The 27,011-nt window shown below is 43.7% G+C and overlaps 1 protein-coding gene across 1 annotated transcript in view; it reads left to right on the top strand.

Annotated features, from left to right (window-relative positions):
* The window catches only part of BAP1 (BRCA1 associated deubiquitinase 1), a 174,739-nt gene extending 152,552 nt beyond the window's left edge, over positions 1 to 22,187 (top strand). Inside the window, exons 14-17 of the mRNA XM_069206738.1 lie at positions 23 to 186; positions 9,043 to 9,135; positions 16,608 to 16,680; positions 19,874 to 22,187. Coding sequence (XP_069062839.1) covers positions 23 to 186; positions 9,043 to 9,135; positions 16,608 to 16,680; positions 19,874 to 20,007 — 464 coding nt within the window. The 3' untranslated portion in view covers positions 20,008 to 22,187. The remainder of the gene's footprint in view (positions 1 to 22; positions 187 to 9,042; positions 9,136 to 16,607; positions 16,681 to 19,873) is intronic.
* Positions 22,188 to 27,011: the final 4,824 nt, after the last annotated feature.

The following is a 27,011-nucleotide window of genomic DNA, read 5'->3' as shown; positions in this document are numbered from 1 at the left end:
TTATTATGCCTATGGATTCTAGATGGGGCTAGAACTACTTCCTTTTCCCTGAATAAGAGTGACGGCACCCACTCAGGTATTAAGATGGAAGAGAAATGTGTTTCTGAGCCAGCTAACCGGGGAGAGAAGAGTGGGCACGGTAGCCGAATCAGCGAACTATCTGTGGGTGATAAGTATTCACCTAAGGTAAGTGTAAAGGGAGGGCACAATGAGGAGTGTAGCAACTTGGAAATGAGTGAAGCATGACTTGGAAAGAAAATGTGGTATTAGAACCTGCTTCAAAGAATTGATGGATGGGAAATTAATACTGAGTGAGTTTAGGCAGAACAGAGTGAACATAGCACTTAGACATTCAAAATAAGATCATCCCTAAGGATATTATATGTTAAAGTGAGGTAGGCTCTTGTAGGTGGTAGGATGGAGAAGGCATGTAGACATCAGTAGATATGCTGGGGCATAGGTTACAGAGCAGAAGGACTGCACTTATCTCGGGTCTAGTTGTGAATTGGTCCAAATCCTTTATTTACACCTTCAGTTGGCTGACTTGGGAACCTGAACCTGTTACAGTCTGATATTTAGAAATACATATTTATCATCCTGTCCGGGACATCTAAGAGGAGATTCTTGTGCAGTGCACCTTATTCACTCACATTTAACATTTTGGCCATTGTTAACCACTTTCCGTTATAGGCCCAATATCACTTATTAAAATTATGGTGTTCCCAAGATTGTTATATTTCTTTGTTGATCTCCCCCTTACTTCACCCTGCTGCTCTTCTAAGGAATTGGATCTTAGCATGTTAATATGGTAGTCGGACTACTGCTGGGTCACCATATCCATCCTAAATTTATGTACAGAGTTGACTGCCCAAATATAGTGAGTATCTAGTTTGATATCTGGATACTTCCTGAGCCTAACAGGCCTCCAAGAGGAGAATTGAACGGATGACTCCATGCAATGAATGCTTTTCCTGATGAAGCTGTTACCAGTCTGTTGTGAACTGCACTATTTTTTCTGAGATGTGGTTGCTCAATTACTAAACATGTACTGCCCAAAATGTTCCTTTGCTAGGTGTTTCCTGTGCACACAGGCTAAATTTGATGTTAGAATAAGCGAGGGATAACTAAGATTGGAGATTTATTTTGTAACTAGGCTTTGCTGGATTTTTCTGATGTAGTCATCATAAAATTCCAGCTGGACAATTCCTGACGTTTTGTCAGATTAAATATTAGGGGGTCAATTCATATTGGATCTACTAAACCTCCTGTATACAGTTACTCATACACTACACACTGTAACAATTTAATCAGATCGGTTTACAGAGCACATTTACACCACATGGGCCTGTCTCTCACTATTAATATTGCCAGATTTGTTAAGGATTGTGAGTGGCTTTAAATACTATTGTACTCCAATAATGTTTTGCAAAATTTAAGTAGTCAAATCATCCTCTATTTCGACCATAGGTCATAAACGTTTACACATAAAACAATAGAAGAAAGTGCATTCATTATCGTTGTGCTTTACAAAGCACCACACTGACTTAAAATAGAATTTAAAATAAAAATTTCTTCTCTGAGGCCCTAGTCACTGGAAGGAAAAAGTCAATCATAGGCCGTGGCCTACTATAGTCCACCATTATTCCCGGTACACAACTTTACATTTAGGTGCTAAGGTTTCTAAAGCATCTGCATCACAATGTACATACAAATAACACTTTACAGTTAACACTGATGATAAAATGATAGAAACACAGGATAATTACCAGTGTACTGTCTAAAAGAAATCTGTTCCAAAGCCCTGTCCAAGCCACATGATTAAATAGTTATTTACCCGTAATGCAGGCTAAACACTTTGACCTGATACTGTGAAAGCCCTATGGCGAACTGACCAATCTGCTGACAAGTATTTAGTAACTGCATTTACTACCAGTGTAGACGGGTCATATTTGCAAATTCTGTGAGCATTGGTACGATCACGTAGGAACAGCCTTGCTCAATGGAATAATACATTTTTCCCTGGAATTTTTATATAGGGGACAGAAAAAAGAGCATGTTAGGTTGACTTCTCACATAAATTGCACATTTTGCATTTATTGGCGTCAGAGCTGATCTGTGACCACCAGGCAGTAAAAATATTAACTGGTAAAATACCGTTTCTAAAGTGAAGGAATAAAGCACAAGCATGTGCAGGTATTGGCAGGTCAAGGAATTTCTCAGGCCATGGCTCCTGTTTAACGAACAAAAATTCTGATGTTAAATGGCCCACCCCATTACTATGAAGGATCTGCTCACTGGCCTTCTCCCAATATCTCAGTTTGACCAGTGAAATAGCGTTAGCTGGGATAGACTCTGGCCTCTCCGAAAATTGGGGAAAACCCAAGTCATCCCAGACTAATTTCATCTCCCTCAGCCAACTGACCTTTTTCCAGCTACTTTGATTCCTTATTAGGTCTTTAATTGCCTTGCGAAAGGTTTCCAGTTCCTCTGTCTTCCAAAGGCGGATCCAATATAAGGGGGGGGCCTCAAACCTGCTACATCTTTAATGCTGTTCATCCCAAGATCTAGTCTAAAGGGGATCATGGGGGTACCCTTCCCCATCCTAACTGTACATCTGATAAAATCGTTCTCTTTAATTTGTAGAACATCCAACTTGGAAAGCCCCATAACTCTGCACGATACAGAGCAGCGCCCCGGATCTGAACTTTGTAGATTTTTACTAGGGGGTTTAATGGGGGGCTAACTACAGCTCTGGCTTTACGTCCCAGAGCCCCTCCTCTTTGGCATATGATGTGCGCTCCTTTTCTGATATGTGCATCCCATCAACTTGAGTCCATCAGCCTGATCTCTAAATAATCAAACTAGTTGACTCTTTCCAATGGAATAGAATTCATTAATATACTGGCATTCACTTTCTTCTTTCGCGAACTACAGACCATAAACAGTTAGTTATATATAATAGAAAGATTGCTGGGGCTAGGACACAGCCTTGCCTTACTCCTCTCTCAGTGATAATTGGGTCTGTTAATTCGCCATCCTTGCCACTCCTCATTTGGGCAAATTTGCCTTCATGGAGTTGGACTATATGGTTCAGAAGGCCTTTAGGGACTCCCATGTTGGTCAGTGTCAGCCATTATTTATTCTGGGTACCAGATCAAAGGCCGCTCGAAGATCAATCAAGGCCACATATAAATTTCCACAGTCCTCCATTTAGTTGCCAAAAACCTCAGGGCTTGATCTGTTGTACTAACCGCAGGTCTAAAATCTGCTTGTAAATCGGATATGGACCCACTCTCTGTAATCCACTCTTACAAGTGAAACAAAATCTGCTTCGCAAAAAGTTTTTGGAAGTTATTAAGTAAGCTTATTGAACGATAGTTAAAAGGATCACAGGGACTGCCCTTCTTAAAAAGGGGGACTATCTCAGCTCCCCTCCGTGTACAAGGAGTGGGTGCTCCTGCGGCAACTGCATTGCAAACCTTGTTCCGGTAAGGGGCCCAGAGATCGGAGTTTGATTTATAGGGATCGCCAGGTATTTTATCGAGGCCCGGGGCTTTGCCCCACTTAAGGGATGCTATTGGTGCTTTAGCTTCGGCTAGGGAAAACTTAATTGGAGGGAACAGATTTCCCTAATGCTGGTCAACTACTTGAAGTTAGGTTCATTAGCCCCTGAGTAAAGTGACCCAAAATGTATTACCCATACTACCGTGAGGATCGCAGTACCAGGCAAGGGCCGGGAATCACCACTGTAATTTGAAATCAGCTTCCAAAACATGGAGCCATCGTTGGATCCTGCAGCCTCCAAAAGAGCAACCCATTGTTTCTCTTCCCAACTTTGTGCCTTAAAAAGTTCCTTCCTATAGCTCTCTCTTGACTGTCTTATTGGCTCTCTTATCCCCATTCACAGGTCCCTCAGTAATTTGTGCTTGGCTTCCCTACATGAATGGTTGAACCACCTCTCACTGCACCTGTTTCTTGTTTTAGCAACAACTTCTTTAGTAAAAAGTTCTTTTTGAGAGTTGAATAATTCCATTTGAACAGCCAGGGGCCTGCTATCATCCTCAGGTAAATGGAACATAAGCTCCATTTGATCTGCCAATAGGCTGTATATTGTTGAAAGGGAGCCTGGAGAGGAATTGACAACTTCCCACTTGACGTTCCATTTGTTGTTTGTCATGGTAAAATGCTGCACATGGTCCCTAGAAACAGGGGCCTCTATTATAGGCAGCATACCCCTAATAGATAGAATAAACGGGTCATGGTCGCTTTGTTCATGTTCTTTTACCACCATATCGACCATATACCCCCACAAATGAATGTCTAATAGAAGATAATCAATATGACTCCTATAAGCTCCACGTCTGAAAGTGGGGGAAGGATTAACATCTGAACAGGAGCGACTGTTACAAGCACGGAGACCATATACAAGTGTAATATCAACAATTTGATAAGCCGTTCTGCTCGTTCTGAGACTTTTGTTCATTACTAATTGCGGGATACCCCAAAGAATGTGCTCTTCTTGGTAAAGTTCTTGGGCCAAAGAATAAGGCTCAAAAGTGGCATTGAAATCCCCTGCAATTAAAATGTAACGAGTAGTGGATCTACTGGATAAGATATTATCAAGAACAGTTAGAGAATTAGACTCACAGTTACTGCCCACACTCCTGCTATATATATTCATCAAAAGTAGGGGTTTTTCTCTTTGGGTGGATAGTATTAAACCTTGTAAGTCAGCACAACCCATATTCACTTCCTTGGCCTGACACTCGAGGGAAACTACTGACCCATATGAGTAAACCACCTGAGGGTCTTCCTGAAGTCACCTTACGTGCTGGAACACAAAAGCTCTTAAAGCCATTTCTATGCTTGGGCTCCAGGGCCCATGTCTCTTGGAACAGGCAGATCTTGTGCTCATCTATAAAAGAGCCCCAGTCTGGAATTCGCATTTTGGACTCTAGCCCGGCTATGTTCCAACTAAGAACAGTGACTGGCACATCATCCTGGGCTCGTGGTACAATCTGTGTGGGGCTCATTAGATCTACCACTAAACTGCCCACTTTAAGTACCTCAACTTCTTTATCTCCAATAGTATCCCACGCCTGATAGATTAAAAACTGGCCATGTTCCGACCAAGAACAGTGATCGGTGTATCATTCAGAGCTAGCCGTACAATTTGTGTAAGACTCATAGAATTCGCATTTACAATCTGTTCTTCTAAACTGCTCACTCTGAATCCCCCGGGTTCCTTATCTCTAGAAGTATTGCACTCCCCAGGGGTTAATCTTGGCCCCCTTGTCCCAGAGATTTCCTGTATAACTTTGAGTTTGTCAATCTGCATCTGAAAGGGAAGATGGAGGTTGCCTGCATTCAGACTGTAACACATGGTGCACATGGGAACAACGGGGACCTCTGGAGCCAAGTATCAAACTGCTAGGAGCGAGTTTGGGTACTGGGAGGATAGAAGGTTGAGAGTCTACACAAGGAAACCACTCCTGCTAAGGGGCTAGCTCTGCAGGAGTTTAAGAAAATCTGATGGACCAAGGCATGTGAGTCAAAGTTTATAACAATGCAATCTCCCACTCCAAAATTATTCAGCGGGCCCACCCATCCAACCCTCCTCATCATTAATATTGAAGGTGCCATAAAGAATGCAAATTTAGCATTAACATGTAACCAATGGATGACCTTATTTTTTAACTCTATATAAAGTCTCTACACTATTTGCTCGGAGCCTAGGAACATTTGTGATTACAAGCACATACAGGCAAGTTTCCAGGGGTAGATTTAAAACTTCTAAATGAGCCCCGTAATTGACGGGTCTAGCTCTACTAGACTCCGGGTCCATCACTAAAGGACTTGCTAATTGATACTTATCAACATTAAACACTAAAGGCATCTAAAGACACTAAATTGGTTGTCGGAGCAACACCACAAACTCCCCTATTAGTAGTAACTACATAATTGGAACAGCCTTTCGCTGGATTACGGCCCACCTCAAATTGACAAGAATGAGTACAACACCCCTTGGACATTGGGCCCTCAATAGAATGTGAGGGAGCCTTACCACCAATGCCAGAAGATTGTTCCAAAATTGAAGACTGACAGTGGGGTTGTGAATTAGCTCGAGGAATAGTGTCAGACACACGGGTCTGAGTAAACTCCCCCCCCCCCCCCCCCCCCCCCCCCCAAATTTCTCTTCTGAAGCTTTTAGACAGAGTTCAATAGGACGCAACCTTTTGGTGAGCTCAATTATGTACTCCAGCGTCGGTGGACCAGTAGTTCTCTCCTGTGGTTTTTTGGATGACATTGCCGGTTTCAGGTCCAGAGCTAATAATGCCCATAGTGTGTGCACGTTAATTTCTTAGGTTGATGTCACCAAGCTTTCTTTTTCCTTTTGGCTCTTGGACTGGTGCACCAGCCAAGGGTCCCGGTGATGGCAATGCGAGTTCTATCGCAATAACCCCATCCAAAGCCACAGAGGAAATCTCCTGGGCGTCGTCTAAATGGTTGACTGGTGGAAAAGCCAGATTTACTTGCGTGTACTGGGGCCGCAGAAACAGTGGAAGCTGTAGGGGTAGTTGTGGAGGGGATGGAGATAGAGATAGGAGTCAGTGATGCCAGGATAGATAGACTACGCTCCGCCATCTCAATTTCTTTATCTAAGGCTCCGACAGCCTTTTGTAGGAAGCCGCCTAGAGTTTTATTGATTTTAAGATTATCTTGGGGAGGCCCCCCTTCAGTCTACCCATCTCTCACCCCTTTATACTCTCTGAACCCCTCCTCCCACAAAGGGTGCAGCACTTGTTTTTCACCTCCAGCAGTTCACCCACTCTTGGAAATGTTGAGGTTTTAAGTTGTACGGCTCCAGGAGACCAACAGGTTGCAACCTAGAGAAAGGAGAATCTATTTAAAACCAGCAGGTAGGGTATTTGCAAGCGCACATCCAGAAAGAGGGTGCTCACTCGCTGGCCAACACGAGTATCCCACTGAGAAAGACCACAGCTACACTTCCTCCGGCTGACTTCATCTCAAGTGCACTTTACGCCACCAATCGGCTCACCAAAGAGAAGAGAGAGAGGCCAGTCTCCAGGTACTACCAAGATTCTGCATGTGGATTCTTCTTTCTCCCACCTGGGGCACAGGAGACACAGAGCGCGCAGAAACACTGCATATGCCGATGGAGCACTCAGCTCATCAAATCTAGATCCAGCTCCAACAACAATGCCTGAAAATCTCACAGGGCGATTGAACCAATGCAGGGCAGAGGACAGAAGGACGCTGCTCCCAGAGCTGCTGCTGCACTCTAGCTATACCCTTCCTGCCTGTCGCAAAACAGGACAGGTTAGGTCGGTGGCCACTTGCAGTCTGTCGCAGTTGAAGTAGCAGTAGCAGTCACGGTCCTGGTCTGTTACAAATTGCCAGTGTTTACCATCGCTGTTTTGGGGATACTGGTACACTGATACACTGGTACGGATTTCACCAGGGCCAGTTTCCACCATTAATCAGCTCCCGGCCCTGGCGCCACTATTGCAGCCGCCACACAGCTTCTTTTCTGCAGCTTCTTTTCTGCAGCTCTTTTCTGCAGCACCCACACCGATGCCAGCTCCGTAAGCCTAGGCCCCATGTTGCCCTCAAGGGCAAGGAGCGAGGGAAGCCTTCAAGCTGCTGTGCTCCAAAGTGCGTCCTCCGTGGCCTCTGCCCACCGGCTAGGTACCAGGTCTGCTCAGGGACAAGGAGCGCAGGGAAGCCTCTGAGCCGCCGCGCTCCGAACTGCAACCTCTGCGTCCTTCACGTCCTCCGCTTCCTCTGCCTACCACGAGAGCTCTGGGCAAGAGCGCAGGGAAGCCTCTGAGCTGCTGTGTTCGAACCGCGGCCTTCCCCCTCCGCATCCTCCGCCTCCGACTCCCACGAGAGCTCACAGCTTCCGCTTCCCAACATTTAAGTATATTTAATGTAATATACTAAATAGCACCTACTTGACACCTAAATGTGCTGGTAAAGTATACCTTTGGATTCATTCTAGCTGTACCCGTTGCCGTACAGCTGAAGCTGATCTAACCAATATTTTGTAGTCTTGTGTTTCACTGACTCGCTATCGGGATGACATGAATCAGTGCACTACAGGCTTGTATTACTGGTTATCAGATACGTAATACATTTGAAACCAGTATGTATGCTGGTTCTCTTTTCACATTTCAAGATGGATAAAGCAGCTGGGAAATTCTTAGTCCTTGCATTACTTCTAGCAGGATGTAACATTACAATGAATTAGAAAATATTTGGCCCCACCAACACTTTTCTGAAAAGGCACACTTCATCCATCACATGGCTTAAAATTAAAAGCATACACCTTCTTAGGGAGGTATGTGCTGGCGGTCGCAAAATATTCATTGCTTAATCATGGGCTTTTATGTTAGAATCCTTGAAGCCATACAAGAAGAATTATGAAAGCCCCCACAGATGCTCTGTGTATCCAGGTTGTAATTGAATGTGTTTTGCAATTTGATTTGTATTGTGGACCCTGATCTTTGTAGCTCATTATAGTTATAATTTTTAATAGGTTGACAAACTGTAGGGAAAGGCATAGTAGATCAGAGTAGGTAAAGGGTGAAACCACGCAAGTACCTTTCCAAAGGATCTTATTCTTTTTTCCTTGACTGCTAGATAGGTTGGAGGATACGTGGGAATTGACCTATCGTTATTGGTAGAATAATAATGCTGTATAAATGAACATGCACACCAGTTTTACTGCTCTCCATAACTTTGAATGCATTGACAGCACTTTATATTAATCCTGTTGCCGAAGTAACTTTTTTTGTGAAAATGAAAACTATTTAAATAGAGTGCAAAAGAATGTAGTTCACAGATGGAAGAGGAAAGTGGATGGAGTAAGTGACAACAGCAAAGTCTCCCCCAAGAAGAATATGTTTTGATATTGTGCAACAAGTGAAAGACAGATTAAAAAGGTCTGTGAAGAAGGGAGGGAAAGCAGAAAAATACTGTTAATACATAATAAACAACCCAAAATGTTTTGTCCTACAGGAGCTGTTGGCATTGTTAAAATGTGTGGAAGCTGAAATTGCGAACTACGAGGCGTGTCTAAAAGAGGAGGTGGAGAAGAGGAAGAAGTTTAAGGTGGGTTTTTGTTAGGTTGACTTATGTTTTTAGGTCGAAGCCTAGCTGTGTGGTTTAGCAACTTCTTTTGGGCATTCTGAAAACTTCTATGGGAATACATTTCACCCATTGCTTATTTTTGCCTTTTTGGTTTGTAACTCATGGTGACTTGCTTTCTATTTGCTGGTTTTATTTGTTATAGGCTGTCCAGCTTGAGTTCAACCCTCCAGTTGACCATTGCCTGTTTAATGTGACCTACTGAGTACTCTCTGTAAACAAGCCTTTAGATAGTGTTCTTATTTTGTCCCACCTGCTGTGCATTCAATCCCAGGTCAAATGTCAAACTCCGTCTTTGAGGGAACTTTGTGTTTTCTTTCTCTGACTTCAAAGTGAGGGAATTTGTGACAATCCAGCTAGGATTAAGAGAAGAGGCTGTAGGATGTTTTTTCCAGCACACAACAAAAATGAACTGCTCTGATATGTCAGAATAGGAAAGTACAAGTGAAGCAAATGTGTTTGTAATTGTGGAGTGTGGTGAAAGCAAACAATCAAAACACATCAATACACTAGGTGATGACATTTCCACACAGTAAAACTGTTTGTGCAATTGTAATGGTCATTTCAATTGAAAATGTGTTGTCTGTAATGGCACTGCTTTACCACACCTTACATACTCCACACTAAGCCGCTCTACCTTACACCACTCCACTCTACAACACTTTGCTCTGTGCCCCTCCAGTCCACTCCACTCTACGACATGCCACTCCACTGAATGATCCTCCACTGTAAGACACTCTACGCTGACATGCCATGTTAAGCCACTCCACAAAACACCACTCTACCCCCTCCACACCACTTATGCCACCCCACACACCCCACTCCAGTTCACCCCACTCTGCCCCACTCCAATCTACCTCACTCACGTTTTACTCCATTCTATTCCACTCCGGTCTACACCACTCCGATTTACCACAATTTACTCCAATCTACCCCATTCCCCTCCAGTCGACCCCAGTTAACCTCACCCCAGTCAACCTCACTCCCATCAGTCTACCCCACTCCACCCCAGTCTAACAGACTCCACTCCAGTCTATTCAGTCTAAACCACTCCAATCCACCCAATCAACCACAGTCTACGCCACTCCAATACACTCCACTCCAATCTGCCACAATCCAGTCCACCGCACTCTTACCTACCCCACAGCACTCCATTGTACCTCCCTCTAACTCCCTCCACTCGACGCCACTGCACTGTACCCCACCCTACCCTTGCCCATGCCAATCTATCCAGTCCATTCCAAACTACGCTACTGCAGCCCACCCAATTTATCCTACTCCTATCTATTCCACTCAACCCTAATCTACCACATTTGGATCAACTCTAGTCTACCACACGCCACTGAAATCTGCCCCACTCAAGTCTACCATAAACAACCCACTCTGATCTACACTTGTCTACCCCGCTCCACTGTACTCCAATTGTCTGTCGTCTTCTTTCAGGTCAGCAGGATCTGATTTCCTGTTGCCAGGGGCTACCCTAAATACCGGATTTTGGGAGATTAGGCGAGTGTAGGGTAGTAGCCAACTGGCTATTTACCCCTGGGTGACTACACCCACCCCTATATCACCACTTCCTGTGGGAACTGGGCATAACCCTGTCCCAGAGTTCCTAATGCTGCCATCACCAAGATGGCAGACTTTTTAGTTTCCCATCCATATCAGGTAGCCCACCTTTGGGGTGGAACTAGGCAGAGGGTGGACACGCCTCTCTGACTACTATTTTTCCTGCCTCTCTGGGTGCCAAACGAGCCCTGGTCTGGCGGGGTGGGCATCCCCTCATCTCTGAGGGAAGCCGGATTTTTATACCAAAGGCAGTGGGCTCTTTTATGCTTCCTGCCTTGGAATGCTAATTTACAGGTCATCCTGTTGGAAGGGGTATGTAGAACCCTCTGCCAGAGCAGGCTTTGTTCCGGACTAACAGAGAGCATGAGCTCTCATCTTTGGGAAGGGGGGTGGGAGGGTCAGAAACTTGTTTGTGGTGGCAGGCTGGTTAGAACCAGTAAGTCAGCACATTTGTAGTGACCTCTGGGTGCATGTATTAATAAATCCATCTCTGGAATAAGGGTGGGTTTATTAATGCAAGATGTTTGATAACAAACATCTTTCGTTTTAGTGAAGCCATCATGTAGATGGAGAACTCCTATTGACCAGTGTCGAGGACATGTACTTAAAATGGCTTCCCTGATTACTTGCCATGTCTAAGAATCGACAAAGACCTTGCAGGGCATATCTGCTCTTGCACATATGTCCACAAATGTAATATAAAGCACCCTGCCTTAGGGCTGGAAGGCCATCTGTAGGGGTGACTTACATATATTTCATGCAGCGTTAGTAAGCATGGCACACAGGCTGTGTGCCATGTAGTATTTTTACTTTCTGCTGTTCCAAGACATGCAGCCTGCAGTGGCAGTCTGCATGAGCTAGGTGAGGGCTCCAGGGGGTGGCACAATGCATGCTGCATCCCTTTGGGACCCTCTTTGGTACTCATGCTCAAGGTACTTAGGGTACCATTTGCCAGGGACTTACATAAGGTATTGCCAATTGGGTAACAACTGCAGTTTTACGGAAAGAGGTCTGTCACTGGGGACCTGGTTAGCAGGAACCCAGGGCACTTTTTGTCAAAATTGCATTGCATGCCAGGCATATAGTGGGGGATGACCATGTCAAAAAGCTTCACTTTCTCACTCTCACTCTCACTCCTCTGTGCGATGTGCACTAGATGCTGCTGATACCTCCGCTAAAGGGATTAACATCAGCCTCTTACTTAGACACCGTGCTTGGCTTAGAATCTCTGGTTTTAAACCAGATATGTGACAGGACATACTAAATATGCCCTTTTATAATGAGCATCTCCTTGGGCCTCAGGTAGACGCCACACTAGAATTTATTTAATTTATTTCATTTCATTTTTATTTTTTTTAAACTGTGACGAGAAAAGCAATTGGTGCTCTTCAGAACCCTGCTCCTTGTAGCAGCTTTCGTCGTCCCGGTTATCATAAGAGTTCACTAAGCACCTCCTCAGTTGCCTTAACTTTCTGCCAAAGGCAGCAAGGCCAAAGCACATCCCTGAGGGGCTGCTATCATGGCTCCTAAAGCGGCAACAACAGTAAAGGGAGAGGGAAGGTTGCCACCCCAAGTGGAGCAACACCCTCCACTAAACAATTACTTCCCTCTCTTGCCCCCCAACGACATAACACTTGTGGGCCGAATACAGGATTTTCTACCCACATGGCAACTAGTTACATCAGACCAGTGGCTGTGAGACATTACCCAACATGGCTATTGTCTGGAGTTCACTACCACACCTCCCAACATTCCATCTCGCACTGACAGGCTATAAGTGGCACATCAAATATTACTTAACCAAGAAGTTCAAGTTCTTCTCAAAGAAGCTATACAATCTGATCCATTTCAACATCCGGGCTCAGGAGTATATTCTGTATACTTCCTAGTCCCCAAAAAAGATGGGTCTTTACGACCAATCCTAGATGTCGGACCACTAAAAGGGTACATCTTATCAAAATATTTCCACATGGTCACCTTGCAAGATGTGATTCCACTTCAACAGGACAACTTTATGGTTACACTAGACATAAAAAAGACGCCTACTTTCATATACCAATACATCCAGCTCATTGCAGATATCGCAGGTTTGTGGTGAGTGGTAAACATTATCAGTTCAAAGTCCTTCCTTTCGGGGTGACGGCTCTACCTTGAATATTCACCATTTGTCTAGCTTTAGTAGCAGCCCATCTACCTAGACAAAAAGTCCATGTGTTTCAATATCTGGACATTTGGATTATCAAAGCCAAGACTTACAGTTTCAACAACACACTCAAATCACATTAGATCTGCTACACTGTTTTGGATTCACCATTAACATTCCCAAGTCTCACCTTCATCCCATATCTGAGGGCTATTCTAAACAACCAAGTAGGATTAGCCTATCCCAATTTCTGCAAGATTCCAGAATTTTCAGACACTATTACCTCAATTTCAAGCAAATTAATAACTTGCATGCGCCTACTAAGGATGATGGCCTCCTGCATTGCCATAGTACCCCATACCCGGTGACATATGCACCTGTTACAGGAGTGTTTAGCCCGACAGTGGTCCCAGTCTCAGGGTCAGAACCATTCTCCACAATTATTCAGTCTATCACAGACCATTTGGAGTTGAGCACAACATCACAACAGTCACCTGTTCGCAAAATATTTCCCAGGTATGGACAAAGACTTTTCAGACCTCCTCAGCAGGATGCATCAACAAATCCACAAATGGTAACTCCACCCACTGGTCCTCCTCTGGTACTTCTACAGATGGGGGATACCTCAGATAGAGCTTTTTGTAACCACAGAAAATGCAAAATGCCAAAAGTTCGCCTCCAGGTTCCCACACCCACTATCTAAGTGCATCACACTATGGATGGGTTGGTAAGGGATATTTGCCTATGCTTTTCCTCCTCTCCCTCTCCTTCCATTTCTGGTTCGGAAGCTCAGGCAAACATCTCTCACATTGATTTTAGTGGCTCCCATCTACCATCGTCATCCCTGGTTCACAATACTACTAGACCTCTCTATTACCCCATGAGAAGCCTGCCAACAGGCCTGTCCTTTTCACATAAAACCATAGAAAAATAAGCCACCCAGATCCCAAAGTTCTCAACTTAGTTATTTGGCTCCTGATGTCATATAGTTTGGATGTTTTAATATGCCACTAGAATATATGACCAATCTTAAAGGAGCCAATAGGTCGACCCCTAGAGCTTGCTATGCAGCAAAAAGGAAAATATTTGTCTGCTACTGTCAAAATGCATTGATCCTTTCAAAGTGAATGTTCAAAACATTGCTTCATTTACAAAAAGCTGGGTTAGCATTCACATCTATAAGATTACTTCTTGCTGCAAAGCTGCCTATCTTCATAATAGGTACCATAACTCGTTATTCAAAATACCAAAAAGCCTTCATGGAATCTTAATGTTGTTTTTACATGCCTTATGTGCCCTCCATTTGAACCATTACATATATGCCCCCTTCTATTCTTTTCTCAAAGTGGCAATTTTAGTCGCTATCGCCTCACTTACACCTGATAGTGAGCTCCAGGCTTTAACCTTGTAAGAACCTTTCTTCCAGCTACACAGACACAGGTTGGTTCTCCGCACAAACCCTACATTTCTCCCTAAATTTGTCTCCCATTTTCACCTCAGTCAGTCAATGCATTAGATTTTAAAAGGATTCTTAAGTTCTACGTTGATAGAAATAAAACATTCAGAAAAACTAAGCAACTTCTTTTTTTTTTTTTTTTACCTCCCTATTCAGGAAACCGTATATGCAAGTCAGACATAGCCAGATGGATAGCTAAGTGCATTCAAACATGTTATGCTAAAGCCAGAATAACTTACCTACACCTCCTAGAGCTCACTTTATTAGTAAGAAAGGAGCATCCTTGGCTTTCCTAAGAAATATTCCAAAAGCTGACATACGTAAGGCAGCTACATGGTCCACATCACACACCTTTACAAAACATTGTGTGGATCTTTTAGCACGCCAACAAGCCATTGTAGGTCTGGCAGTGCTATGTAAATTTTTTCAAACAACTGCAACACCCACAGGTTAGCCGCCAGTTCAGTCTATGCAAAGCATGTGTACCTACTGACGCACATTTTATGAGGCTGGCTCAGTATATGGTGTACCCCTATTGTGTGGCACCCTATACTGAGTCCTAATTTTATTTGGCAGGTGGTGTTTTTAAGAAGTTTACCCAGTTGATTTCCGCCATTGATGTTTTATTTTTTACTGATGGTTGTTTATAAGGTTAAGAGCATTTTTCTGCTGTTTAGCTGTTTTTACATATTTTTATGTATTTATTATTCATTGTTTTATTTGTTATGTGCCTTTATGCTGTTGAAGTGCAGCGAATAACGCTTTTTTTGACTTGAGACCAAGCAACCCTTTGTGATAGTGAATAGGTGTCCAGATAGCAAAAGCTCTCTAGGGGTAGCTGAGACGAGCAGCTGACGCTTATCCAGGAGGAATGTAAAGCAATTGCAATACCACTGTAGTCAGACAGTAGCTCACTCACAAGAAAGAACCGCACAAGTGTTGCAAAAATACAGGATACATTATTACAGCACTACTTGTAAACTAGCTTTGGTATATCTCCCTTTGGAGATATATACTCACAATATATACACAAAATAACCATCAGAAATCGCATAAAAATAGACATGGAGCTATGGGAGAGCCAAACCATATACTAAAATAGTGGAATGTGAAATAGTCCACTGTACTAAGGTAAGTGTGGTAGTTAACTAGGGGCCGAGGGCAGATAGAAACACCAGAGGTAAGTATAGTAAGTGTCCCCAGCAACCAGGTGCAAGGTAGTTACCCACCCATTTGTCCCATAGGCTAACACAGAGAGTAGTGATTGAATTTCTTAGGATTCAGGACCCTTCCCAGTGGACTCCGAGGAAGCCAGCAGACAGAGAAAAAGGATGAACAGTGCTCCTGCCCCAGGAATCTACACCAGGGACCCTCATGCTTATGGGAGAAGGGACTCTCTCTGAAGTCATTGGATGCCTTAGATTACCCAGCTGCTGTCATGACGGTGAAACCCAGGGACGGATTCCAGATGTGGAGGACCTGCGAAGGAAGGGGACAGAGTCCGGTATCCTTGGAGGTGCCTAGGTGGTGCAGGTGTCAATGCCAACCCTCCTAAAGGTGAAGTTCCTGCAAGTCAGTGGAAGTAGTAGTCCAGCTGCAACTCCATGACCCTGCAGAAGATCACAGGAGTCGCCTACGAGCTGTCCCTCGATGGTCGCCGGATTGCAGGAGGATCGGTGACCAGTCCGGTCACCATCAAGCACCTCCAAATGCAAGCAGGAGCTAAAGAAGTATTTGCAAAATTTTAAGGACCAGCAAGGTCCTTGAGAGACTACCCAGGAGGGGGAATCAGGGCTGACCCTCAGCACACAGGAAGGCCAGCAGAAGTCAATTAAGCCCCCACGAGAGACCCACAAGCGCTGGACACAGAGTCACAAGGAGGCCTCACCAGCACAACAAAACAGAAGTCCCATGTCACAGGAGTTGCAGGACAAGGGCTGATCTTCATGTTGCAGAGTGCTAGAGGCTGGGGCTTCTTGATGCCTGAAGATTTCCTGGAGGAAGAGTCAACAAGCATTGTGTAATAGCCGCGGCGCATAGGGGATCTAGGAACTAGATCTAGGAACTAGGGAATCCTCAAAGGAACCCCCACAATACAAGGTATCACACAACTAACACTTGAATCGGTATAGTTGCATGGTTCCAGTATATTTGATACTAAACATGCCTAGGTTTGGAGAAGCAGTTATGTAGTTGGACCACTCATGTTGACCAGTGCTTTGTTGTTGGAAAAGCATCTTATGTTCCTTTCATGTTTATTCTCTGTTACAGATTGACGATCAAAGAAGAACACACAACTATGATGAATTCATCTGTGCATTCATCTCTATGCTAGCTCAGGAAGGTGAGACCAGATGTGTATGGATTTAAAGAGTGCAGTACACAGTATTTGGAGTTTGTAATGAAAATAAAACCTTAAGGATGGTGTAGGAAGCTGGCTCTTTTATAAAGTGGACCAAAACGAGGTTCGCTGCGTAAAGAATCCAAACAAACCCTTGAATTGCAGCGGCACAAATTACACCCCAAGTACTCTCACTTGTGGTAGTGTGGGCAAGCAGTTGGGCATATCAGAGGGTAGTACTAAGCATGTATTGTACACACAAAGGCAGTAATCGTGACACATAATCAATAATGAAATCCATCACCAGTTTATAAACATAGCATAGCATATATGTTTGATACCAAGATCATCGGAACCAAGTGAGTACTTTTCAAGTTATAAATCTTTGCAATTTTCAAAAGTTGACAGTGCAGTTTCAGGAGCAGTAATGTTAGCCTATGAGGGAAAAAACGTATACTGCATAGGGGTAGTTACGAGGGACTTACAGGGCCCAGCTTCTGTAGTTAAGGTAAGTATGGGGCAAGGTCCATGATAGCACCAGCTGATCACTTCGGGAGGTACTGGGGCTTCTGGGTACAGAGATCCTTTTCAGCATTGGGTGCCCTAACGTTATCCTACGGGAAAGAAACAGACACTGCATACAGGCATTTAGCAATGACCTACAGGACTGTTCTTCTGGAGTTAAATAGGGGGCAAGGTCCAAAGCAGCACCAACAGAAGGGGCTGAGACGTCCTGGTGCAGAGGTCTGTTTAGCCCCGGGTGCCCTAATGTTATCCTATGGGAAAGAAACAGACACTGCATAGGGACACTTAGCAAAGACTTACAGGACTGTTAAGGGGCTCTGGGATGTCTGGCTTCAGAGGTTTTTTAAGATTTCTGGTGACCCATTCATTTCAGTGGATATCAGTCCAGTTGGAAAGAGGCTGCGAGCAGGGACTGGCCAGCTAGTCCGGGGGAATCCACAGGGGAGGGGCTTGACCCTTGAGATCCTCGGGCATGTAGAGACCTTTGGCGTGCTTCTCCTCGGGCTGTGGGGCTCAGGTGCAGTGGTGTTTTTTGGCGTTGGGTTGTGGTGCAGGGGTTATTTGCAGTTGAATTGGGCCTACAGAAAGAGGCAGCAGGCAACATCTGGAAGTCCACTGTTGGCAATCCCAAAGTGGGCTTTGGCTCTGGAGGGCTGAGGGACAGTGTGGGCACAGCTGGCTTCAACTTGGGCTAGGGGGCACTGGTGCAGTGGTGCTTCTGGTGTGGTGGTCCGGAATCCTTGTGAGTCTTTGGTGCCTGCAAGATACAGGGAAAGCAGCTCTGCAAACTCCATGTGAGGTCCTGGTTACTTCACAAAGTGCTGGCAGTCCTTTCAAGCTTTAAAAGCAGAACAGCTGCAGGATGAGTCTTTGGCGCAGTTGTCAAGGTCAGAAGGCAGGTTTGCTGGGTTGGGGCCAAGTCAGTTGCTGCTTCTCAGTTCTTGCTTATCGCAGCCCTTCTGGTCCTTTTTCCTTCTGTAGTCCAGCTAATCTGAAGCGCTGGCAACAGGGGATTCCCTAAATACTCAGTTTAGAATCGTTAAGGGGAGTGAAGGGTAGTAACTACTGGGCTATTTGCCCCTGGGGCCATTATTCCCCCTAGATGAACACTTCTGATGGGACGTGGGCATAACTCGGTCCCAGAGTTCCTAATTCTGCTTTCACCAATATGGCACATTTCTAAATGTTGTGTCCACATCTGGCAACTAACCTTAGTGGTGGGACTGACCTGAGGCATGGACACACCTCTCAGACTAATAATTGTCCTGCCTTTCCAGGTGCCAATGGGTCCCGGGTCAGAGGGTGGACACCTCACTTCTGGGGAAAGCCAGATCTGCATACCAAGGGTGGTGGTCTTCTTGAAGCCCCCTGCTGTGGAACACAGATTTGGAGGTCATCCTGTTGGGAGGGGTGTGTTAACACCCCTACCAGAGCAGGCCTTGTTCCTTACTGCCTGAAAGCAGAGGCTTTCATCCTTGGTGGTCAGAAACCTATCTATTGTTGTCAGGCTAGTTGAAACTAGTCAGCCAGTACACAGGTAGATGGTATATTTTTGAGGGGGCATCACTAATACATGCACCCTTTGGGTGCATGTATTACTAAATCCATCAGTCGAATCGGTGAGGGTTTATTAAGACGAGATGTTTGATACTAAACATCCCTATTTTCAATGAAGCCATCATGTAGCTGGGGAACTCTTACTGACCAGTGTCCAGCACATGTACTTAAAATGGCTTCCTTGTTCACTTACTATGTCCAAGATTCGACAAAGACATAATAGGGGCATATTTGGTCATGCAGATATGTCTTCACCTGTAATATAATGTGACCTTCCTTAGGGTTGTAAGGTCTGCTGTAGGGGTGACTTACAAATATTACAGGCACTGTTTGGGGACATGACACACAAGTGTGTTCCATGTCGTGTTTTCCCTTTTTGGAGTACCTTGTCACGCAGTCTGCAATGGCAGACTGTATGAGTTTGGTGCTGGGCCCCTTAGAGTGCACAAGCTGTGCTACTGCTCTTGGGGGACCCTCTTTAGTACCCCTGCCCTAGGTACCAGAGGCACCATTTACTAGAGACTTACAGAGTTGCTAAGGTCCTGGGTGCTCTGGGATCAAGTGTCCAACTATCTTGTTTTGGGGAAGGAACGCTGGCACTGGGGACCTAGCTAGCATGAACCCAGTCCTCCTTAGTCAAAGTTGCATAAAAAAGACAGCAAGTGGGGTGGCTACTGCAACCAAAACCTAGTTTCCTACCGATAACCACCTACATGCTTGCAGGTGACGTGGTGGTGGCTGAATATCATCAAACATTATGTGTAAGGAACATTTTAAAGTTTGCTTTTTTTGGTGGTTTTGGTAGTCTTGGACTGCAGTAGGTATTTTAGGGGCACGATTTTCATCTATGCATAAAGTGGTGCTTGTATGTCTCCTTATTCCTTTGACCATGTATTGTTCTCCCCATCGGCTCCTTTTCTAAACATTCCATGTTTTCTTTTTAACTCATTCTCTTTATTTTTTGTAGTAGTATCCCCCATTCGTGCTTCTTATTTTTTCCTCGTTTGTCAGTTTACTTCCTGTTCTTTTTATTCTGCATGCCCCATTTCCTTTCCTATTTCCTTAGTTCACTTTCTTTGCTTTCCATTCAACTCATCTGTCTCCTCTCTTCCAGGAATGTTGGCAAGTCTTGTGGAACAGAACATCTCTGTGCGAAGGCGTCAGGGAGTCAGTATCGGTCGACTTCATAAACAACGTAAACCGGATCGCCGTAAACGTTCCCGTCCTTACAAAGCAAAGCGCCAGTAAAAATGGCAGGAGTTCCACTAGCTTCCAGCACAGCTGTAGGATGCCGAGAGGTCTGCAGAGGCTTGCATGCTTCTGACACCGCGATCGCTCGTTCAGCTCAACGAAAGCTGACCCTGTGAAAAATGTGCCCGTGGGCAAGTGGGTATTTTGTCTAGGCGTGGACAATTTCTGCAAGAGACGTCCAGCTGCCACCATGCCTAGGTGTCCTAAGCAGTGGTTATGAAGCAAAACATGATGTGGCATGGATATCTGGATTCTGACCGTCGTTGAGTTGCGATGTCTTTCAGACACATCACCACATCACAGATCTCCTAGAAGTGGGTTGTCATTGATAGTACATAATTGAGTACAGTGTCAAGAGGTGGCATTGTTACTGGACACTGATAAGTGGCAAAGGAAGTTAGGTAAAATTATTCTATGGATTGTCTTTTTATATTTGCATTATGTGGGGATTTGCAGTTCTTTAAAGGCCCTAATATAATTTTGCATCACTCAGTTCAGGATATCTTGGAAAAGTAACTTTTTATGTAATCCTGCGCTCTGCAATTGGGTACTGAAATAAAGTGAGATTAAATAGTAAATTGAATCGATAAAGCAGCAAGATTAGCCCTATTGCAGTTCCAGTTAATTGTTTAAGAGGTGCATTCACTAAGGAAGATTCTACTTTTACTCCCAGTCCTTTTGCATTTGAGCATAAAAAGGAATATAACTGTCTGATCCATACAAGAGAATCTGTGCCGCCCTTAAACAAAACCAATTCCTATGCTCCTGTTTTTTTGGCAGTGTATTCATGCACTCTGGTAGCTTTGGATGCATTTGGCACAGGTTACAGACATGGTTGACGTCAGCCTAATAAAGTACCAAGCAGGTGAGCTATTCCAATCTGTATATTTTGGTGGTGTGTGCTTAATATTTCTATTTATGTTGTGTCACATATCTTTCCTGATATGTGATTTATTGTCAGACTATTTCACTGTTACCACTGCTGAAATGGTGTTCTTTCCCATGCTGCCAGAGCGCTTTTTTAGTTGCTTGGTTGATATGTTTCTTGTCTTTCACCTTTCAGAGTTTCTGAAGTCTTGTTCTTCCAATATGAAGCCCCTGCTATGGCTTGGCAGCATGCCGCCATTAGTACTGCTGAGAGGACTTTGTTCCATGCTGATCTTTTGTCTTGTTCAATTGATATTGGCACCCCAAGGTCTGTGTTTTGTTAACATAATGGTTTGTCCACATACATTGCAGGGATTGTAGTGTGCTGTTTTTATGGCATTTCTGGTCCTGACATAATTTGCCCACATTAGTGTTACTCTGATGACGTTTCATCTAATGACCGCTCATGTGGCTGTTTTCATCCCCTCCAGTGTCACCCTGCCCTGATTGGTATTGCTGGGTGATAGTTCATTGTTGTGGTTTGAGGCTGGCATTTCTGATCACTGGCATTGTTTGGTTAATAGTTGGTCTGTGATATTAACAGATAACAAGAGGTTACAAATGCCTATAGTTAATGGAGTTGTAGTTGACCGTTTAAAGTTAGACTACCTGTCTATGCAGGGCAAAAGAAGGCAAGAGGACAGTGAAGTGCTAAATTTTCAGAAGGGGCAGAAAGCATGAAAAGTAGCCTGGATACTTCATGAGGCTTTATGCTGAAAGAGGTTGTTTTGATTACTGAGATAAAAGATGCAGGGGGTAGCTGCATACTTTAGTGGCTGAGGATACATGAAAGAGAATATAGTGGTATTTATTTTGGGAACAGTGACTGAGGTGAACACAGGTGGCTTTGATTCCCTCGATTGGCAAAATCTAAGTGTTGGAGAACACCTTCATAAGCTGAAGAGACCCAAATGTCTTGAAGTGAGAGAAGGTACACTTCAGGAAGGATGCTAGGATCAGGTAGAAAGATATCATTCATTTCCTAAAAATATTCTAAATTGTGATTGTTGCTAAATCCCTGCAGTGACACTAGTGCTAAATCCACAGAAAACTGGTTTGGTGGGGTGATTCTAGGTCTAAGTGGAAAATGGTGGCTCAGATTCTTTGCATATACAGTCCTTACCTTGGTGGACAACTAGTAACGATCAATGAATTTCTGGGCCTCCAATGTTTCCTTAGTGCACACGTATTGTACATTTATACAATGCCTGATGTCTTTTCAAAATAAAAAAACAACAATAGTAAACCTTGCTCAGAAAGCAAACAAAATGTCAGTTTTATCATTAGGCCATATCAAACACATTGTGTCTTTTTACAATCTAATTGTTTGTAAATGTCGTTGTGCCCTGTGCAGGTGAGTAATTCAAATGGTATTTGAATTGTATTTATGTGTGTACTTTCAAATTAACATCTCTATCCAAAGATCAATTATATAGCACTTATTCACAACTGCCAGGCAGGAACTCTCAACACATGACTACCTCCGCAGCTTTTGCGCAGAACTACATTGAAATAATTGTCTGCTTCACACCGTCTCCCCCCTATGTTGTGAGTTCTGGATTCTATAAAATCCTGGATGCTTTTTGTTACGTCTAAAAAAGGCTTAGAACCCACACATTACTTACCATTGGTTGGCTTCAACATCAGTCTGATTTGCTGGTTCCTGATTGGTCACTGTGTGGCGGTTTAACTTTCTCGTCATTTGTTTTCCTATCTGTGGAGCATTGACCAATGAGTGATTGCTTGTTTTTTTTTTATTAGTGTCCTTCTGCTGCTTGCGCTGGGATTGAGGTACTTTTTTTTCTTACCCTCGCCCATATCACTTCATTGTTGGCCTCCCCCTGCCCCCCCTCTATATCCCCCCCCGGTCCCCTCCACCAAAGTTGTTTCTTGCCCATCATTCTTACTTTTTTCTTCCCAATCGTTGTTTACCGGCTTTCGCTTGCCCATGCTTCCTCTCACCTCCTACAGCGTTGCTTGCCCCTTTGTTGCTTATTATTATTTATGGTTTTGTGATGTAAGACATGCCGCCAACTCATAGCTTTTGTGTGTATAGGTATTTCACCAAATCAAGATTAGTCAAAGTGAGCATCTGACATGGTCTTCGATTTTTGCGTTCGGCTATGAAATGCTGTGCCCAACTTTTTTTTTTTGTTCTTTTTTTTTGTTGCTTTCTCTGTATCTGGATGCTGTTATGACATTCCTGAGAATCCCACTGAATCCATGTTTGTGGCTACCTGACCTTCGCTGGTAGTGGGGAGGGGAGTGAGTCACAGGGAGCAAGATTTCTTGAGGCCTCACTGCTAGATGTTTTAACTTCCAGGGAAAGTTTTGACAGCATGACACCATGTCTGCGCCAAACCTGGATGGGCAACACCAACTTGGCAAAGGTCTGCTGCATTGCATGGGGAGATAAGCGAGTCTTACATACACCTGGGGGATGCAAGTCCCTCGAGGAGAGGCCATATTCTTCACCAGCAGTTTTGGGTATCTTTGTGGGTGTGGAGGCAGTGTAGAGTTGAGGATAGATTGGGAGCCCATTGCTTAAGATGTGGAATAACATGTTTTATGTAATACTTCTGCTGTCTTTAAGCTCTGCGCAAAGATGTTAATAGTATCCCATCTTTCAGGGGAGTGGAATTCCTATAGCACAACTCCCAGGACATTGGGGTCAAGGACTTCAAGTATTCATGTTTGTTTGTCCTTGGGTCAAGTAGACCCAACGCCCTGCAGCACAAAATCTTTGACTATCAGTTTAGGGTACCACATTATGGAGCGGGAAGGGAATTGTGTGCAGTTGAGGTAACATTTATGTCCGTATGTTAATGCTGTTCGAACTTGTATTTGTGGCTCATGAATGCAAAGCCTTTATTGTTCGGATGAGCGCTCTCTGGAAATATTGTAAGCCTTAGACTATACTACTGACAGTGGTTCCAGAAGAAAAATGTGTACAAACTTTTGAAAACTTTTAAAATATGAGGCTACATATAATGCTCCCAGAGTGCTCTCCGATTAGATGCAAATATTTGCAGAAGCTTGATAACAAGATTGAGTCTTAAATGTTCACAAAAAAATGCAACTAGGAAAACATATTTTGTGAAATTGTAGGTGCCATTTCTTTGATGCATCAGCTACTAAAATGTGCTGATGCATGCTAGTATGCCCAAAAAATATTCACAATGGTAAATTAGTGCAACTAGTTTCAACAAGATTATGGGAAACATGAACATAAACAATCATTGTCAAAAACAGTAGGTCTGGCATTGGAAGTCAGACTTTTGGTTTTGTCAATGTGCGTGTTGTTCAGATGTGGTTCGTGTAAAATCTTATTGTTGTGGGAGCTGCTAGGTTCTCACCATTATAGCAAATACTGGCAAAAAGCAGTAATATTTGTTTGGTCTCATTGAGCACACATAGCCACATTAGTCTGTGGCACTGAACAAAACTGCTTTGCGTGCTAATATGCTCCTTGTGAAATAGCAGAATGCTGTCACTCCTAGTGAAGTCAATCTATAAATAGATATGAAATTTTAATAAAAACAAAATGTCTTAGTTAACTCAAGACCTTATTAGGGGGCCCAATTCTAAAATCATGTCACAAAAGTGCACCCATGATACATGCCTTTGTATTAGTGTGGATGTACAGCTTTCATAAATTCACAGTAATTAACAAAAAGGTTAGGAAATCATTCTCAGAAAATACTTGTAAACTGCATTTTAGTATGAGCAATTGTGCATGTGTAGATTTGCTCATGCAAATGTTTGAGTGTTTCCAAGTTCACTTTCCCTCCAACCACTTTTTCCAATCATGGAAGATGTTTTTTTCTGCCCTTGTCAGCAGTTAATTTCTAACCTTTCTCAGGATGAGAAAAGATTAGAGAAGAGCTGATGGAAACCCACAAAAACATGCTAGTTGGTAGGTTTGCACTGACCCCAAAGCGCATTCTCGTCCTGGAACTATTGCTTAATGCCATCTGCAGCCCCTTTATGTAGAAAGAAGGGATACGTGGATTTTTTGTTTTACAGGGAAAGTAGATTTTGAAGCAACCTGCCCCATGGACAAGTAGATATACTATTAAATTCCACACCCCTGCATTTTTATGATACTCAGTTTGCGAACTCTGAATAGATGTAATGCAGAGTTTTCCTTGCCTGAAATTGTCACTGTAGTTTTCCAATGCAAGCATCGTGCAATTGTATATTTTAGTAAACAATACATATCCTTTATACACTGATGTGCAAAAGGTATTGCCCTGCAGCTACATAGAAATATTGCTGTTCATGCATTCTTGGTATTTTTATAGCCCTTGCCCATAAGATGCAAAGTAATGAGCAGTAGTAGGTGAGCCAACAGATTTACAGGGAGAACCTATCCAGAGCTGAGCCAAGGGTCTTGTCTGGTTTGGATCTTGGATCTTGGATCTTGGATCCCAGGCACGAGCCAGGCCCTGAAAATGTTTGTAGAAATCACACTACAAACATCACTTAACATCTGATAAAGTTGCTTCAAAGTAAAAAAAAAAAGTGTATTTCCTTAACATGTGAAGCTTTGACTTAAATCACTTTATAGCACTTCATCGAGAAGTAGTTATTAAAGGTGAGTTTTTAAACATGAACCATTAAGACCCTAAGAGGCAAGACAGTTGTCATGTAAACACTGTATGTGAACCCAAATGTTCATAGAGAAACAGTAGAGTCTATTAAATAAAGCACAATAGGTTTTTGTACAATTGTTATTCTCAACTGACATATTTGTAAGTGTTATCATATGCAATAATGAAGGAAAGGGAATCTTGGTGAAATAAAATATTTGCCTGTGGTCACACAATTTAAGCGGGGAATCTTGGATTTATCTAGGTTTTCTGGTTTCACTTTGTATATATCAGCCAGGCAATGGGTAACTGTCTTTCCTTATGTTAAGGGTTTGATTTTACCTTTGAGCTTTTTTCAGAAGTCTTTATAAAGCACAAACTCGACCTAAAAGTGTTGCATCATTTTACATGAGCATTAGATACATCACCCAAGGTCACATTAATTGTTTATAGTGTGAGAGATTTAGGGCCTGATTTATAGATTAACAGAGGGGGGGGTTTTACTCCGTCACAAACATTACAGATATCCATTCTGCCATATTGTAGGTCCTATGGAATAACCCGGCCCCAAGTGATTTGTTCAGAAACACAAGATGTTGAGCCAATGCAGAGACCCTAACCTGGTCGACCGCTCTAGCCTCAACGCCACATCTACGGTAGCAGGAGGCAGGCAGTCAGAAGACACATGAAAGCTTTGCTTGTTATGGGCTAAAGGTTCCAAAAGGACCACAAGCTGAGCCAGAGCTGGGCTTTAGGGCTCAAGCCTGGCTCAAGCTTTCAGTGGCTCACCCACCTCTATTAATAAGCAAGCATTGACGAAGATACAAGCAATTTGCAGGGCTGTCTAGTCCTACCCACTTGACATCCCCAAGTGTCAAAGTACTTGCTATAAAACTACATTCAGTAAAATACATTGCATTGAGGTGCCTCAAGGCCCCAACAGGTGAAGCAGAATAATTGAAGCTTTCAGAGCAGTATTCATTTTGGACAACATCCATAACTCTGTTCATGGCATGTTTAGCTGTAAATACATGTTCGGTGGCATGTGTAGCTGCAGATACACATGTTGTGCATAGTCCGCCGTCTGGTGTTGGGTCGGAGTGTTACAAGTTGTTTTTCTTCGAAGAAGTCTTTTCGAGTCACGAGACCGAGGGACTCCTCCTCCTTTGTTCCATTGCGCATGGGCGTCGACTCCATGTTAGATTGTTTTTTTTCCGCCATCGGGTTCGGACGTGTTCCTTTTCGCTCCGGGTTTCAGGACGGAAAGATAGTCATAACTTCGGAAAACTACGTCGGTATTGTTTCGTTCGGTATCGGGTTAGAATAGAATCGACACCGAATCGTGAAGAGCTCCGGTAGCCCTTCGGGGTAATTTCGATCCCCCGTCGGGGCCTGGTCGGCCCGACCGCGTGTAAGATAGACACTGATGGAACGGACCCCGTTCCGATTCTGTCCTAAATGCCACAATAAATTTCCATATAC

The sequence above is a fragment of the Pleurodeles waltl genome, chromosome 9, assembly GCF_031143425.1.
Source record: "Pleurodeles waltl isolate 20211129_DDA chromosome 9, aPleWal1.hap1.20221129, whole genome shotgun sequence".
Taxonomy (NCBI): Eukaryota; Metazoa; Chordata; class Amphibia; order Caudata; family Salamandridae; genus Pleurodeles; species Pleurodeles waltl.
This window is presented reverse-complemented; position numbering and strand designations above follow the sequence as displayed.